This window comes from Pituophis catenifer, unplaced genomic scaffold (assembly GCF_029215685.1).
Source record: "Pituophis catenifer annectens isolate HBS135680 unplaced genomic scaffold, rPitCat1.0.hap2 SCAF_1, whole genome shotgun sequence".
Classification (NCBI taxonomy): Eukaryota; Metazoa; Chordata; class Lepidosauria; order Squamata; family Colubridae; genus Pituophis; species Pituophis catenifer.
In genome coordinates, this window is record NW_027256881.1 from 196,513,811 (window position 1) to 196,530,742 (window position 16,932).

General features: G+C 36.9%; 1 protein-coding gene across 2 annotated transcripts in view; it reads left to right on the forward strand.

Annotated features, from left to right (window-relative positions):
- The window catches only part of LOC139311433 (neurabin-2-like), a 61,985-nt gene that overhangs the window by 43,365 nt on the left and 1,688 nt on the right, over window positions 1–16,932 (forward strand). Inside the window, exons 14-18 of one of the 2 annotated variants that reach the window (XM_070935903.1) lie at window positions 3,273–3,354; window positions 4,253–4,324; window positions 5,741–5,936; window positions 11,348–11,464; window positions 14,301–14,489. In XM_070935903.1, the coding sequence (XP_070792004.1) occupies window positions 3,273–3,354; window positions 4,253–4,324; window positions 5,741–5,936; window positions 11,348–11,464; window positions 14,301–14,489 (656 nt within the window). The remainder of the gene's footprint in view (window positions 1–3,272; window positions 3,355–4,252; window positions 4,325–5,740; window positions 5,937–11,347; window positions 11,465–14,300; window positions 14,490–16,932) is intronic. The other variant, XM_070935983.1, reaches the window with a different exon arrangement.

Consider the following 16,932-nt stretch of genomic DNA (forward strand, 5'->3'; position numbering starts at 1 on the left):
TATCCCCAGTATTTGGAACATATCAAGAAAGAGTGGATTTTAGAGAGCGTGGGAGTTGACCAGAAAAATTAGACAACACCAGAAGGAAAAATTAAAATTGATTTGCAACAATGTTTTAACCAATATTTTGAAGTAGCTTGTTTTTGACAATACTTCAAGGAATATTGTCAGTGTTTGGAACTACTTATTAATGCAATTTTAGGCCTTTTTTCTTTTCACTTATATGTTGCTATATTTATGAAACTTGTGGTCCATTAGTATTGTTATACACATTTATATAATTGTATTTGTTTGCATACTATTGTTACAAAAAGGTTCCACAAATGAAATATTTTCAATAGTACTCAGCAACTTTCTACTTTTCAATCATAATCCCAATCTTCCAACTTTGCTACAGTTTATTCAAGATTCTTAAAATTTTAATTTTGGCATGTCCTGAAGATTTGAGAATCTCTACAGAGTTTAAGAGATCTTGAATCTTTTTTGTTCAAGCCCCTACTTATCCCACCATGACTTCACAATACTTTCATTATCATTGAAGTTTTATAGTGTAGACCGAACACCAAACTCTCCAAATATACAGCAAGTGACTAGAAATTGGATGCCTTTGTAGACAGTTACAGTGTAGAATAATGTATTAAATCATTTCAGAAGTAAAGTTTTTGTTAAGGTTTTATATAGTCTAATACATTAAAAATAAAGAGAATATTAAAAAGTATTACAAATGCATGGACATACATTTTATCTTAATAATACAGGTCTTAAATTGTTTAAAAAGTGGACAGAAGAAGAAAAAGAGAGGAAATGATAATATTGTTTTGTTTATCATTTTTTACCTTACCTATGCTTTAACTATATTAGCCCATGTTATAAATGCTAGTAATGCAATTTTAGCACCTGTTATTTTGGGACCTTTATTTAATAAGAGATATTGAACGTAAAATTCACCTGAGTGGCTAGGGAATAAAAACTCCAATACAATAAAGAGCTTCATGAAGTCTATGGGAAATGCAGTGAAGCGTGTCATGAAATAAGGATTTAATGGCCCTTGAGCTACATGAACATAATCTCTCTCTCTGAACAACCTTCCTATATCAGCCTTCAAGATGGAAAAAATAGAACATTGAAAAAGCTTTTCAATATTTAGCGATCATTAAGCAGTCTAAATATCATTCTGGCTTGAGAGTATTCATACAACTTTTGCTTAATGCACTGTAAGCCGCCCTGAGTCTCCGGAGAAGGGCGGCATATAAATCAAATTTAAAAAAAAAAAAAAAACTTCCTAAAACTGTCCTCAGCAGTAATTTAATGTACTCTGTGTTTTTACGTTGAGAATCCTTTATGGGGGTTGTATTTTTTTCAGTGTGTCCCAGTAGATAAAAACAACCTGCCTTTATTATTTTTACAAATAACTGAAGATGATGAATACATCCATCACATCTTCCTCCTATTTTCCTACAACAGCCCTATCAGGTGAGTTGGGCTGAGAGAGATTCACTGGCCAAAATCACCCAACTTTTTACTGGAATCGGAGAACATCAGGATTTTCCTCCTCAGCTTTTGAGTGGGCATTATTTCCTGTCTTATGTGCCTCTTTCAAATTAGATAGGCAGAATTAACCTGTATGTTAAAATTATCAGATCCTGCTCTGGATCCGGCCTCCCTGAAAAACTTTCGTCCCGTCTCCAACCTCCGCTTTATTGTGAAGATTGTTGAGTCTGTGGTGGCACACCAACTTCCACAATTCCTGGAGGAAACGGATTATCTAGACCCGTACCAATCGGGTTTCAGGCGTGGACACAGCACGGAAACAGCATTGGTCGCCCTGGTGAATGATCTCTGGCGGGCCCAGGATGGGGGTTATTCCTCCATTCTGGTGCTACTTGACCTCTCAGCGGCTTTCGATACCATCGACCATGGTATCCTACTGTGACGGCTCCGGGGATTGGGGCTGGGGGGCACTGTTTTACAATGGTTATCCTCCTACCTCTCGGGCCATACGCAGTTTGTTTGGGCGGGGGGTCAGAGATCCTCTCCGAGGCCCCTCACTTGTGGGGTGCCACAGGGGTCGGTTCTCTCCCCCTGCTCTTTAATATCTACATGAAGCCACTGGGTGAGATTATTCGCAGTTTCGGGATGAGGTATCATCAGTATGCTGATGATTCCCAATTGTACATCTCCACCCCGGATCAACCCCGTGATGCCCTTTCCGTGATGTCTAAATGCCTGGAAGAGGTACGGGTCTGGATGGGCAGGAACAGGCTCAGACTCAACCCCTCCAAGACTGAGTGGCTGTGGATACCGGCATCTCATGATCTAGTATCCCCATCACTTCGGATGTGGGGGGGAGTTGCTTACTCCCTCTGAAAGGGTTCGTAATCTTGGCGTCCTCCTTGATTCACGGCTGTCCTTGGTGGATCATCTGACGGCCGTGCCAAGGGGGGCTTTTGCACAGGTTCGCCTGGTGTGCCAGTTGCGCCCTTTCCTACACAGGGATGCCCTCCGTACAGTCACTCATGCTCTCATTATTTCTCGGTTGGATTACTGCAATGCCCTCTACATGGGGCTGCCCTTGGGGTGCACCTGGAGGCTCCAGCTGGTCCAGAATGCGGCCGCGCAGGTTGTTAGGGGAGCTTCCCGTTACTCCCGTGTAACACCTCCTGCGCGAGCTGCACTGGCTGCCAGTGGCCCTCTGGATCCGCTTCAGGGTGCTGGTACTTACCTATAAAGCCCTTCACGGCATTGGCCCGGGGTACTTGCAAGACCACCTCCTACTGCCCTCCCACTGCCCAGTGCGCTCACATAGGACTGCCCTCCTCCGGGTGCTGTTGGTCAGACAATGTCGGCTGGCGGCTCCCAGGATGAGGGCGTTCTCTGTGGTCGCACCGACCCTCTGGAATGGGTTACCCACTGGGTTCCGGACGGCCCCCGACCTCCGCACTTTCCGTGCTGACCTGAAGACATGGCTTTTTCAGCAAATTCTCTGATCTGCCGCGAGGTTTTAATTTTCTGGGGATTTTAAATTGGCTTGTTTTAGCACTATTTTATTGTTATGTTGTTCTACTCTGTGAGCCGCCCCGAGTCCTACGGGAGAAGGGCGGCATATAAATTTGATAAAATAAATAAATAAATAAAATAAATAATCACCTTAAGAAAGTGCTGCTCAGTAACGTCTTGTCTATCGTTATGTAGATTTGTTCTATTTTCTCTCATCATTTGATTAAATGATCATTATGGTACATAATTTATGTCAGTAAATATATTTATTACAGATGACAAAAGAGCTGAAGAAAAGGCTGAATCCGGAGATGGTCCTTCTGTGGGGAAAGCCAAAAGACGTTTTCCAGATTTTGGGTATGACTTGTTTGGTTTCAACAACAGAGAGTTAATATTCTTGCATTGATTTATTAAATTACAGTTCTGTTACATTCAAAATTAGACATTCATCTGAATAATTATTGCTGCTAATACATATATTAAAATATCACTTTAAATGTATTTATTATATTATCATGGGAAACTTTTTTGGGCCTTATGCCACTAGAAAGAATTATTTATCTTCAAAGATTGAGTTTTGGATTTTGTTTTGACTTAAGTTACAGTTTTAATATTATTATTATTTTGCTGCTTAATAGGATATGAGTGAAATATGATTATTGTGTATTATATACATGATACAGGCAGTCCTTGCTTAACAACCAGTTATTTAATGATCTTTCGAAGTTGTGATGGACTCAAAATTATGACCCAACTTCAAAGTTAAAACTCCCCCCTTACCCCATCCGGTATGGTAATAGGCTCACATTTTGGAAGCTTGGCAACTGGCTTGTATTTATGACTGGTTGCAGCATCCCATGGCCATGTCATCATATTTGTGACATTTTTTGTTTTCAGCAAAAAACCAGCCATTTAGAAGAATGGGTTCATTTAACAACCAGGTGATTCACTTTAACAACCATAGTGACTCACTTTACAACCATTGTAAAAATGGTGATAAAAATCAAGGCAGATCCTAGGGTGATCTATTCTATTGTGAAAGTTTTGAACTGTAAAATACATTGTGATGTATGTGTTTATCAGAGTAGAGTGATAAACTGCTATATTTTGGCTTATGATGTGAACACTTTGGAACAATTCAATCCTGTACATGCCTATTCAAGTCTGTGCCTTAGTTAATAAGTCTTACTTCTAGGCAAGGATTGCAGTTTAAGATTTATGAAGTGCTTAAATTATTGGTCCAATATAATTTCAGGGGCCTGAGAAAATCGGGGGGTAAAGGCAAAAAGCTAGAAAAAGAAAATGCAAGGAGTTCTCTGGACAGCAGGTATGTATAAGATACATTCTTATTGATACATTCCAAGTTGAAGTACTGCATTTTTCGGTGTATAAGACGCACCTTTTTACCCCCCAAAAGGGGGTGAAAATCTGGATGCATCTTATACGCTGAATGTAGCCCCACCCACCTACCAGCCCCCACCCTTCGGCCATTTTCGGACAGTTCCAGGCGGCGGGGATCTGGGTCGGGGCGCAGCTTGAGGAACAAACCTCTTCGGGACGGTCTGGGGGGGGGAATCCGCCCGGCAGCTTCAGGGAACAAGGCAGGTGCCATGATTTGCGGCTGGTTACCCCTCTGGCCGCCCAGCGGGCAGGTCAGGGCAGACAATGTTTGCGATGACTTCACTCCCCAGCAATGTGAGGAGCCGCGCCGCCGCTGCCTAAACCCTCTCCGCGCCCAGGAGCCAAGCCGAGACGAACAGGAGCTCCTAAAGTAAAAAGCCCCTCCTGTCCAGCCACCGCTGCCTGGATTCCCCAATCCAATTTTCAGAGCCGCTTTTCAGGCGGCGGGCGGCCAGTTCCCTGCAATGTGCAGCAGGGGAACTGGGAACCGTTTTGGATTCGGGGTGGGGATTGCAGCGCTGCCCCCTGATAGTGCTTTTCTTCCCATTGCACATTCCTATTGCTCTGCAATGTATTTGCAATGAGGACCCAGTTGTGGGGGCAATAAACTGACTTTGTATAAAATATACAAAAGTATGAAGGCTATTGCTTAACGCATTGTAAGCCACCCTGCGTCTCCGGAGAAGGGCGGCATATAAATCTAATTTAAAAAAAAAAAATTAAAAAAATGATTTATTTGTGCCTATTATATCCAATTTAAATTGTATCTTTAAAAGATTTGTATTGCTGCTTTTAATTTGGAAATTGCTTCATAAAAGTGTTTTAGATTCCAGATACTTTTTTCAGACAGTTTTGAAGCAGTTTAACTGTGTCCTTTTTATAAAATAAAATAAGCTAATAGTGAAATTAAAAAGGGAGTTTCATGGATTAAATTGTGAGGTCATTTTTTCCATACAGAAAACATAACACCTGAAAGCCTGTTTCTATACCCAATCTTATATAAAGTTTCCTAAAAAAAGAAAAGTATAACATATTCAGATTTTTTTTTACATATATACATTTTCTGTGTACACCCTCCAGAGTTATTGGTAAAAGGTTTTCAGCACTGGCAGTTCTTCTGTTTGCTAGAATAAGACAGAAATCCCTTAGTAACAGAACTATTTTTAAAATACTTTAAAAATAGTAAGCCAAGCTTATTCACAGTTTATTAAATTTATTTAAGTTTTGTGCTATAAATGGTTATACTGAATGTTAAAATAGAACCATGAACCACGTTAAATAGCTTGATTTGCATGTACAATAAATGTTGATATATGGTTTTATGGACATGATATTATTTCAGAGGTTCCCGAGAATTATTGGAAGACCCTGACAACAATTTGTCTGCCTCAGATTCTGATTCACCTATTCCTACTTGTATGCCTTTCTCTTGGTTTGGAGACAGCCATAAAGAACATAGCTCTAGTAGCACCCTGAGTTTTTCTCAGGGTGGGCAGGACATTGCCATTGAACAAAGTCAAGAGAAGACCAGAAGCAAGGTAAATGTAGTCTGTTTGAATATGTTATGCACATTTAGATATGCTGACTTCCTCAATAGTTAGTATTGCTTGGATTTTCTAGAGCTATCTTATGTCTTCTTCGAACCCAAAGGACTACCTTATATCTTGTATACAAGCTGGAAATGCAGTTTACATGTTAGTCATCACTGTACATATTTCTAGGGATGTTTATGTGAGAACTGCAGAGATCTCTCTTAATGTGTGAAATTTCAGTATGGCATGAAATGCTAGTTAAATTTAGCTTCTACACTACAGCCCAAAAAGGATTACTGAAATACGTAGGATTGGATTCAGAGCTTCTCCTGATAAGGCAGTACTTCATTTGGAGTAATTCAAGTCATGGGAAAGAGCCCTTTTTCTTTCTCTTTAGTCAAAACTTCTGTCACTTCACTATTTAAGGAATAATCCAGTCCTTAGGGCATTGGATTTAGCAGTGTAAAGGACTGCTGAGAGAGAGAGAGAGAGAGAGAGAGAGAGAGAGAGAGAGAGAGAGAGAGAGAGAGAATTGTTAAGCTCTGTTCCATCAGGAGAAATATTTTGCTAGATCAAAATCTTTCTGGTTTCAGTGGTCCTTTTATATTGTTTATTAAAGGTAGTTTATTACAAGCTATAAGATAACTAATTCTTTCTCCTAGCTTCTTTAAAATTTTATTTAAAAATAATTAAAACTAATTGCTTCTGACAGTTTTTCCAAACATTTATAAAGATACATATATTTGTACAACAGTTAAAGCAACTAACCATAGGTACAGAAAAAATACTAATACTAACTTTTCTTAAATCTTGATTAGTAATGATGGATCCAAGAACTTGCAAGATGGCTGTCAAGATGTTTAAAAAAGAATGTGAAATGGGGGAAGTCATGAATCCATGCCTTTTTTTAATTTTTGTTGTTAAATCAAACATTACTATTACATTCCCTGACTCAAATTTAACAGCACTGCTAAAGTACTGAGTCAAAAAGTTGATATATGTGGCCTTATTTCCTGCCTGCTGCAGTAATTTAATTAAATTAATATTAATTGATCATACTAAGCAAACTACTTTTTGATACCAGTGATCTACCATATCATTCAGAAAAAAAATCAGTCAACTCTGCAACTTTCTTGGTTAAGTTGCAAACAACATATTCAAAATAGTAAAATTGTTCAATATATAGTTAAACTTCAGGCAAATGTTTCCTCTAAACTCCTTAAGCAGCAACACATGGAAGACAGTGGGATTCCTCTGCTATAATAAAAAATATGTTAAGTAAATTTGCTAAAATGTTTATCATTGAGAGGGGCTCTTGCATATTTTTATGTATCAAGAGTTGATAAATAATATTTAGATAAATAATAAATACCGAAATCTGTTAAAAGCTACATTTTCTGTGCTTACAGAAAGTAATTATTCCAAAGCTGAATCTAATAATGTCATCATCTAGTCTAGTGCTTTGTTTTATATCCCATAGAATATTTATAAGCTTGCATTCTACTTCTTTTGTGATAAATATTAATTTAGTGCATAAATTTTTCTCTAGCTTGGTTTTCTTTTATAGATTCTTTAGTTATTTCAGTTTGGTGATAATCTTGGGTATGCATTCCAAGCCATGCTTTTTTTTTTTCATTTTGTCTGTCTTTTCTTTGACAGATCATTTCTTATATCTTGCAAGCTTGCAAAGTATTTGCCAACATAATTTTAACCAATTTAAGCCTGCTTGCAAATGGCTGAATGGTTTCCTTTCACTAGGAAAAACTTATTTTGTATGGCTTGTCTGCTGGCAAAATAGATTGAATCAATCAGGAAAGTAGCTCTCTGGTTAGATTCACAATCATCCTAAGGTTTAGCTAAACCATAATATAATTTTGTTTGACTTGGGATGTTGCGTGAACTTAGCCAATGCAGTTTATAATTCATCAGTGAAGCAATAATGGGTTGACTGACGAGACTGACCATTCTGTGGCTCCATTAGCACAATGCATACATACATGTATGCGTGTCCAAGAGTCTTGTGGGATGCAAAACAAACTGTTGTTTCCCCAGATATCATATCCCCACTGTAGAGCCTGATTGGCACTTCCCTTTTTTCATCCAAATTAGTTAAAATTTGTACCACATTAAATACATTAATACAAGAAATATGAAATGCAAATTGATTGAGTCATATCAAATGGGATCATTTAGTTGGTGCAAATAAGTTTAATAGTTGTAGTCACCACTTAATTTTTGTGTGAATATTGAATCCATATTGTAATTCATCTTGCACAATTTAGGTATTGCACAAATGATTTTTGGAAATTATTAAACAAGTAGGTCTATTCAACAAGTAGTTTCACATTCTATTATGATGACATCCAGCGAGTTGCTGTTAAAACTAGTTATATGTTCTTTATGTTGTTATTAAGTCGATTGGGTAAAGTTCACTGTTTAACATTTTTCTTGATGTAATCATTAATCTTGAGCAGTATTTGTAATGCAGCCTAAATAACAAACGCTAAATGAGTTGTACTAGCACGTAATGTTCAGCAACTTAAAAGTTTTAAAGAGGTTCAGTATCTCTGGGCTATGAAATATTAAATTTCTAAACAGTAACAGGTAGCTGCCCAGAGTCCCTTGGGAGTTGGGCGGCATAGAAATGCGACTAAATAAATAAATAAATAAATAAATAAATAAATAAATAAATAAATAAATAAATAAATAATCCTCAACTTACTACCACAATTGAGCCTGGAATTTTGATCGTGAGTCATTGCCGTCATAAGTTGAGTCACCATATTATCAGACACATTTTTATGACACTCATTAAACAAATCACAGGATCATAAGTTGAAATCAATCTCATCCAATGGGCATTTTTTGCACACACACACACACACACACACACACACACACACACACACACAGAACTAGGAAAAAAAATCACCAAACATACTCACATGATTGCAGGACGCTGCAACCAGATGTAAATGTAAGTTGGTTGTCAAGTGTCCAAAATACGATGACATGATTGTGGGATGGTAGGACAGTTGTAACTTTGGGGACGAATTGTAAGTAACTTTTTTTGAGCATGTTGTAAGTTTGAACAGTTGTTACGTGAGCAATCATAAGTCAAGGACTACCTGTACATATTTTTTACCTTTAGCAGCAGCTATGATATACATTGGAATTTATTTATTAAACTAATATGCCGCTCATCTTGCCAAAGGCAACTCTAGGCAATTTAAAATCAATAAAAATGCCAATGTAAAACATCAATGCAATAAGTAGAAACATTAAATTTGAATTTAAATTGACCAAGATGGAGAGGAAGGGAGCCAGATATTTACTTCTTTTCCATACATTATTTCCCTGAAGCAGTGAAAAAATAATTAAATGTATTTCAAACTGGGAGAAAAAGTTTGTTTTGCGCAGAGGCAGGATATAGGCATAAAAATAAATATAATCTAGGCCCTTTCCACTTAATATGCAAGTATGGACCTAGATTTTTAACTCATTTTTAACAAGCATCATTAGAATCAAAATAGTTATCCTATATTTTTTTTGTCCCTTTGTTTCCTCTTTCAAGTTAACTAGTTGTATATATTAACCTCTAACTGACCAGATGATGTTGTTAAAATCTTGTCACAGTGTCTGGAGTGTGTGAAGAACTGTATGGGGAGGAATAAGTTTAAGATTAACCATGGCAAAACTGAATAATTGTTTCTTTGGACCATCTAGATCTGGAAATATTCTCTCTTTAACCCTGAAATATTAGGACTGTTACATAACTTGTGAATATTCTTGAATTATAGTTGAGTATACTCAACTATATTATAGTTGAGTATACTCAAAGAGCCGATGGCAGCTGGGGCCAATTCATGCTTTGGTCACCTCATGTTTGAACTACTGCAGTAGTGTTCATGAGTAGAGACCACTTACTGCAACTGATCTAAAATGCATTGGCATGGGTAGTGTTGGGCAGCCCCACATAACACCTTCAATTCTTGAGGTGCCCTAGTTGTTAGTAAGCTTCCAAGTATTGTTCAGTGTGTTAGTGATTATCTATAAAGGCTGGTATGGGTTTGTTTATCTACCTGTCTTCCATAGCAGGGGTCCCCAACCTCTGGGCCACAGACCAATACTGGTCTGTGGCCTGTTAGGAACTGGGCCACATAGGTGGAGATGAGCATGGACAGGCAAAAATGTGCATGCATGGGATCTAGGTTGCGTATCCCTGTTCCCTTTCACACCCCTGGTCTGTGGAAAAATGGTCTTCTACGAAACCAGTCCCTGATTCCAAAAAGGTTGGTGATCATTATTCTACAGTTTCTCCCATCCTATATAATTCAGCAGAGTCCCAAGACCCATCAATTAAACAGTATCACCTGATGGGACATAGGAAGTAGGCCACCTCTCTCATAGCACTTGTTCTTTGAAACAATATTCCCTCCAGAGATTTATATGGTCCCCACTATGACCTTATTTAAACAAGCCCTTAAAACTTGGTTCTTCCCCAAACCTTGAGCTAGAATGGGTGGTGGTCCCTTGTATGATGTTTGATGTGTGAGATTTTATTGTTAATGTTTTTCATTATTGGATTCTAATATTTTAAACTTAGATGTCACCCAGACTTTAAACAGAATCAAATAGCTTATACATTTAATAATAATACAAATCACCCATTTTAAGGAGATCTTTAATTTTCCTACAAAAACTTGAAAGAAACATTTTTGTTTCTTTTTTTTCCCTTTTGGATGACTATTCTGGCTAAATAAACTAATATTCAGATTTGTAATCCAAACTGTTATGAAATCTATCTCTACAGCCATCATATGGTTATGAAATGTATCTCTACAGCCATCATATGGTTGTGATGGACAAAATCCTAAATTACATTTCCTATAAGATTTGGTGTTAATATTTTCAGGAGAAAGGATTTCTGTCTCCTCTGCCTATTTGTGCACCACTTCTTATCAATCCAATAAAAATACATTTCTGAGGATTGGAAGGAAACTCCAAAATAAAAAGGCTGCAACAGAAAGGGGCAACCAACAAAATTGCTTCTCCTTTGCATAATTGGAAATAAACCAGTAGCTAATGCTGCTAGTGGAAATCTCCATTTTCCATTAACATTTATAACTTTGTATCTGAGATGACCACTGGTCTCAAGGAATAACTTCATCACTAACCCTGTATTCCTAAAAGACTTCCTTCTTACTGATAAAACCTCAATATTTATATATTATATGTTGGGAAGTAATACATAAATGATTGTATAAGTGATGAATATTATTGTAGATATATTATATAGCTTAATGCTATTGTTAAGTAGGTGCTTTTTTATTTTTACATTTTAAAAAGGTACTTTGTCTCCCTGTGATTAATTCCAAGGGATAAGTTAACAAAACATTATTTTCACTTGTTTGCAGAGTAGAATTTTCATAGATGATTCATATCATAGCAAGCCAAGTTGTGATCTGTCAGGGTTAGTGGCAGAGCCTAATCTTTCAGGGCGTTCACACACTTTAACCTTCTCTTCAGATGAGGTGAGTTTCAGTGTGTCTGTGTGTGTTGTTAATGTCACAGTTCAGACCACCTTGTCATTTCAGTTTGTCTAACATAACAATAGGCATTAGTTAGCCAGTTTTTGGTCTGCTACTTAAGTTCAATACATTATTTTTTTTCCTTTGTCAATATTATCATTATTTTCCGTGGAGTTTTGTAAATAATAAATGTACAATAAATTTATTACATGTATTTCTAAATATAATAAATGGTATTTTTATTTTAACATTTAAATGAAGTGATAATTTTTAACAATTATTTGTTATAATTTATTTTTGTAGTAAATGCTACAAAAATTAAACCATCATTTAGAAAATATATCTCTGAAAAGATAAAGACATCTTTCTAAACATGGGTCCAATAAGTACATCATTTTTAATTGCACCGAAATCTATGATTTATTGATTTTGAGTAGCTCTGATGAATCCAATATACTTCATAAGGATGCTGGTGATAGGATTGATATGAATGGCATGTAATGGCATTTCTAACAGAACTATAGAGTTCTCAAGTGCCATTTTCCATGCTAAGATGTTTCTTCAGTCTTTGGACTATAGGGTATCATTCTAGCCATTGAAATTATTTTAGAATTTTTATGAGCCTTTTTTTTAAGTGGAAAAACTGCGTCTTTCAAAATTATGCAGGATTAAATGAGGAGTTTTGTTTTTGTTTGTGATAAAAGATAAGATCAGCATTTGCTGATAAGTGTTAAGAGTCCTTTATGTGGTTTATAGCCTGCATATAGTTTACTCTAGTTTACTTTAACAAAACGTTTTTGCTAGTAATTTCCGTTTTTATGCTCTTGGGGCATAAAATTTTATTTTGGAGTTTAAATTCTTTTCCTGTATCCATGTCTTCCAGTTGTCTTAAGAATGTTGTATTTTTAAAGCAGTTTATTTATTTTTGGCTGTTTATTTTCTTTGTTGGAAATATGAGTTGATTTTGGTCGGATGAGAATGATGGCTCCATCCATGTTTTGTTTAAAATTATGGCTTTCCTATTTAAAAGAAATAAACTGGATTCTCTGGTTTGCTTGATACACTAAAGTAGGGAAAGGCAGTTTGTAGCTTGTGCTCTGCTTATCGTTTCCAAGCTTCTCCAACTTTGCAATATGTATTAAAATTCGGTAATGAACTCCTGAATAATAATATTGTAGCCAAAAAATTAAAATGGGATTGGCACAGCCATTTAATTCCTGTTTTACAACATGTTAAATACAGTGAACAAAATTAGTTTAAAATTTTCAGCAGGGTCCCAAACCCCCAGACCATGGCCCACTACCAGGCCGTGGCCTATTAGGAATTGGGCCGCACAAGTGGCAGGCCAGTGCGCAAGGGCTGTGTGCACACTCAGGCCAGCCCGCCGCTCACATGGCCCAGTTCCCCTCTCCCACCCAGCCAAGCCTCAAAGATTGGGGACTGCTGGTTTACAGTACTAGCTGACTACCTGTATCTGAAACTGGTTCTTGTTGGCTAGACATACCAGCTTATATGATTTGTCTCAAGCTGCGTTTTAACTCATTCTAATTCATATTATGGCTTTATGCAATGCACAAGCTAGTTTATACTTCAGTCTGAGCAGAGACACCAAGATTAATACAGTAATTAAATTTAAACTTGAGGCATTTTAGACTTCCACTTACGTCGTAAATTTGAAATGAATAGCATATTTTGGTCCAGAAAGAACATGCAAACTAAAATAGTAGATTGCCAGTTTTTAGCAAACAGGATGAAATTCCAGGATCAAATGTGTCGATCAAATTATCAGCTACTGTACTTGCTAGTACGGCAGATAGCAGATTAGTACTTGCTAATCTGCTATAAGAGAAATATGTAAAGTAATATGGGTTATATAACGACAGGTGAAATTGAGCTCAGAAAAATCATTGGAATGCGCTGTCAACATTTTGAAGTAAAAGTTTTCTGCACAGAGAATGGACAGTGTTGTGCTCAGTAGTTGGTGTTGATTAAGATTATTTTCTTTAGTCAAAGATTGTATACGTTTTTTAGAAAACCCACACCTTTATTACTGGATAGAAATTTTACTGTTGCTGTAAGTGGTAATAATGACAAAGAACGTGGTCTCTGTAGTTCTCTTAGCAATATCTTCATGAGATACTGCAAACTAGGGCAAACAAACCAGTTCGCCAATAAAAGATACTTTGCAGTTAATTATATATTAAAACCAACATAGAATTATATATTCATAAGTAAGCATTACAATTGCTTCCATTGGCCCATCCACTGAATTAACAGAAATTGCATGTCTAAGTCAAACAATATAAAAAAGTTTTTTTTCCTTCTTATTTTTTTTAATTGGTCTATTTTTAAGTTCCAGGAAGCTTTGCAATGTAAGACCAGAACCTAAAGGGTTTTTACCATTAATTTCAAATTATTTTTCTGCATTTTACCAGTTTAATTATATAATTAGTGAAGTTAATAACAGATGTAATTTATCAAATTGTTCCTGTAAGAACAGTAGTGCCAGAGTTTTGGCAAAGCTTGTTCATTGTCTTAATGGTGCTCACTTTGTGCTATTACGCACATAAAAACAGCATGAAATGTTATTTAACTTCAAAAGAGTAATTGACTCGTCTATTCAAAAGATGTTAACATTTTATATGGAGAACAATGTAAGGAATTGGTCTAAACCTGTTTTGACACAGGTATGTTTTAAAATCTTAACTTGAAGTCCATTGTGAAAGCCTTCTAAGATTTTAAAACACTGGAAATGTTAGTTATTTTTGTGTTTTAAAGTCAATAAAATTAAACTACTGTTTATTGGGGAAAATTGATTAATTTGATTTTATTCAATCAGACCATAGATGATGAACCTTCAGCTACTGGAAAACAAAACCAGTGGCACAACAGGCCCATTTCTGAATGGACTACACAACAGGTCTGCCACTGGCTAATGGGAATGAACATGGAGCAGTACATCTCGGAATTCACCACCAAGAATGTTGATGGACAGCAGTTAATGCTGCTTGACAGTGAAAAGTTGAAGGTAAGCACGTTTCTCTGTAAATCTGTATTGTGCTTAAGGTAATGATATAAATTTATACCATTTATAAATATTATTATTATTATTATTATTATTATTATTATTATTATTATTATTATTATTATTATTATTTATTAAATTTTTATACCGCCCCCTCTCCCGAAGGACTCGGGGCGGTGAACAGCCAAAATTAAAAACACACAATACAAATATTAAAATACATTAAAACAAAATTAAATTATCTTAGGCTTCTCCAATTTAAAACCCCGTTACCCATAAAATTCACCAATTAAATTTTTTTTTTTTTTTTTTAACCCAGCCCGGCTTGCTGAAATAAAAAAGTCTTCAGGGCCCGGCGGAAGGTCCGGAGGTCCGGGATTAGTCGTATCCCTGGGGGCAGCTCATTCCAGAGGGCGGGTGCCCCCACAGAGAAGGCTCTTCCCCGGGGGGTCGCCAGCCGACATTGCCTGACAGACGGCACCCTGAGGAGACCCTCTCTGTGGGAGCGTGTTGGCCGGTGGGAGGTTATCGGAGGCAGAAGGTGGTCTCGTAAATAACTGGGTCCTAAGCCATGGAGCGCTTTGAAGATGAGAACCAACACCTTGAAGCGCACTCGGAAGACCACTGGAAGCCAATGCAGCTCGCGCAGGAGAGGTGTCACGTGGGAGCGCCATGCCGCCCCCATAAGTACCCGCGCGGCCGCATTCTGCACCAGTTGGAGCCTCCGAGTGCTCCTCAAGGGGAGCCCCATGTAGAGAGCATTACAGTAGTCAAGGCGGGAAGTAACGAGGGCATGAGTGACCGTGCATAGGGAGTCCCGATCCAGAAAGGGGCGCAACTGGCGTATCAGGCGAACCTGATAGAAAGCCCCCCTGGCCACGGCCGTCAAATGCTCTTCTAAGGACAGCCGTGCGTCCAGGAGGACACCCAAGTTATATAAACAGGATACCATTTTTACTATATTTAGTAAATCCTGGGTGTAACAGTGCATTGTATTAAACGGATTTTTTACTTATAGAATAATGCAGTAATATTTAAACTCTTCCTTCCTATCTAGAGTTTATAACATTAATTTGCAGTTTGTTCTAGATTCTACATACTCTTTCCATGACAGAATAACAACATTGACTATTGTATTTCCCTAAATGATTGAAAATGATGTAGTACATTCTATAGGAAGGCAAACCCATATGCTTGCTAGGCAATAAAGACATACCAATTGTTATATTTTTCAGGAAACGGCTTCTTCAGGAAAATGGTTGTAAAACTATTTTAGGATTTTCTTCCTAAATTATAGGAAACAATCTAAGGCAAGACTATCAGAAGCAAGTCACATTGCATTCAATGAGGATTGTTCAGTATTAAACTGTATAGGATTATAATTATCCAAATTCATTTTAAGTTTTTATTTGGGTTGAGAAAGAGAGAATTGTAAGGGCATGATGTAATGTACTAAAAAAGCCAAAATGGGTTTATAGTCTTATCAGAGGTTGCCACCTGCTGATTAAAATTTATATTACATCTGTTTAGAACATTACTATGATTTCATCTATCCTTTTTAAGAAATACAGCATGGTATATATGGGTTTTCCTTTAATTTTGATAATTATCAAAGTTGAGTTATTCCAGAAATTGCTGTTAGAGTAAGCCAGTGATCTTTTTTTTTTTTAATTTGATTTATATGCCGCCCTTCTCCGGAGACTCAGGGCGGCTTACAATGCGTTAAGCAATAGCCTTCATACTTTTGTATATTTATACAAAGTCAGCTTATTGCCCCCACAAACTGGGTCCTCATTTAACCTACCTTAGAAAGGATGGAAGGCTGAGTCAACCTTGAGCCTGGTAAGATTCGAACCTGCAGTAATTGCAGGCAGCTGTGTTAATAACAGGGTGCTTTAAACCACTGTACTACCAAGGATCTTGATGACAGGAGGTGTTAGAATCCTAATTGTTTTCTATTGGCTACACTTCATTTGGTACATCTATTTATTTACATATTCTCTGAATGATATTCCATTTTTCCCCCTTCAAAATCCTCTGCCACAATAAATTTTCTGAAAGCACCCTCAGAATTTGCAGCAGTCTGTACATGGTAATAAAAAGTAGCTGCTATTTACAAATGTATGAACGCTTGTTTAGAACTGGTTATTGGGTTTTAGGTTCTATAGAACTAACGGTTTTTAGGAGAAAGATTCTGAAAAGATTTTCTATAGTCCAACGCATTTTAGTTACACTGAAACACGTTGGGATTGAAGCCAGACTTAGACTTGGAACCGTCTAAGAATTTCTAAGAATCAATAAAGATTCAAAGATCATCATGACAAACAATGTTAGTAGGTTTGCTACATTTGTTTATTTATAGGATCTGTCTAAAATGGAGTTAGTGATGTATACATTAAGAAGCTATAACCATAATAACAATAATAACAATAACATAAAATAGCAA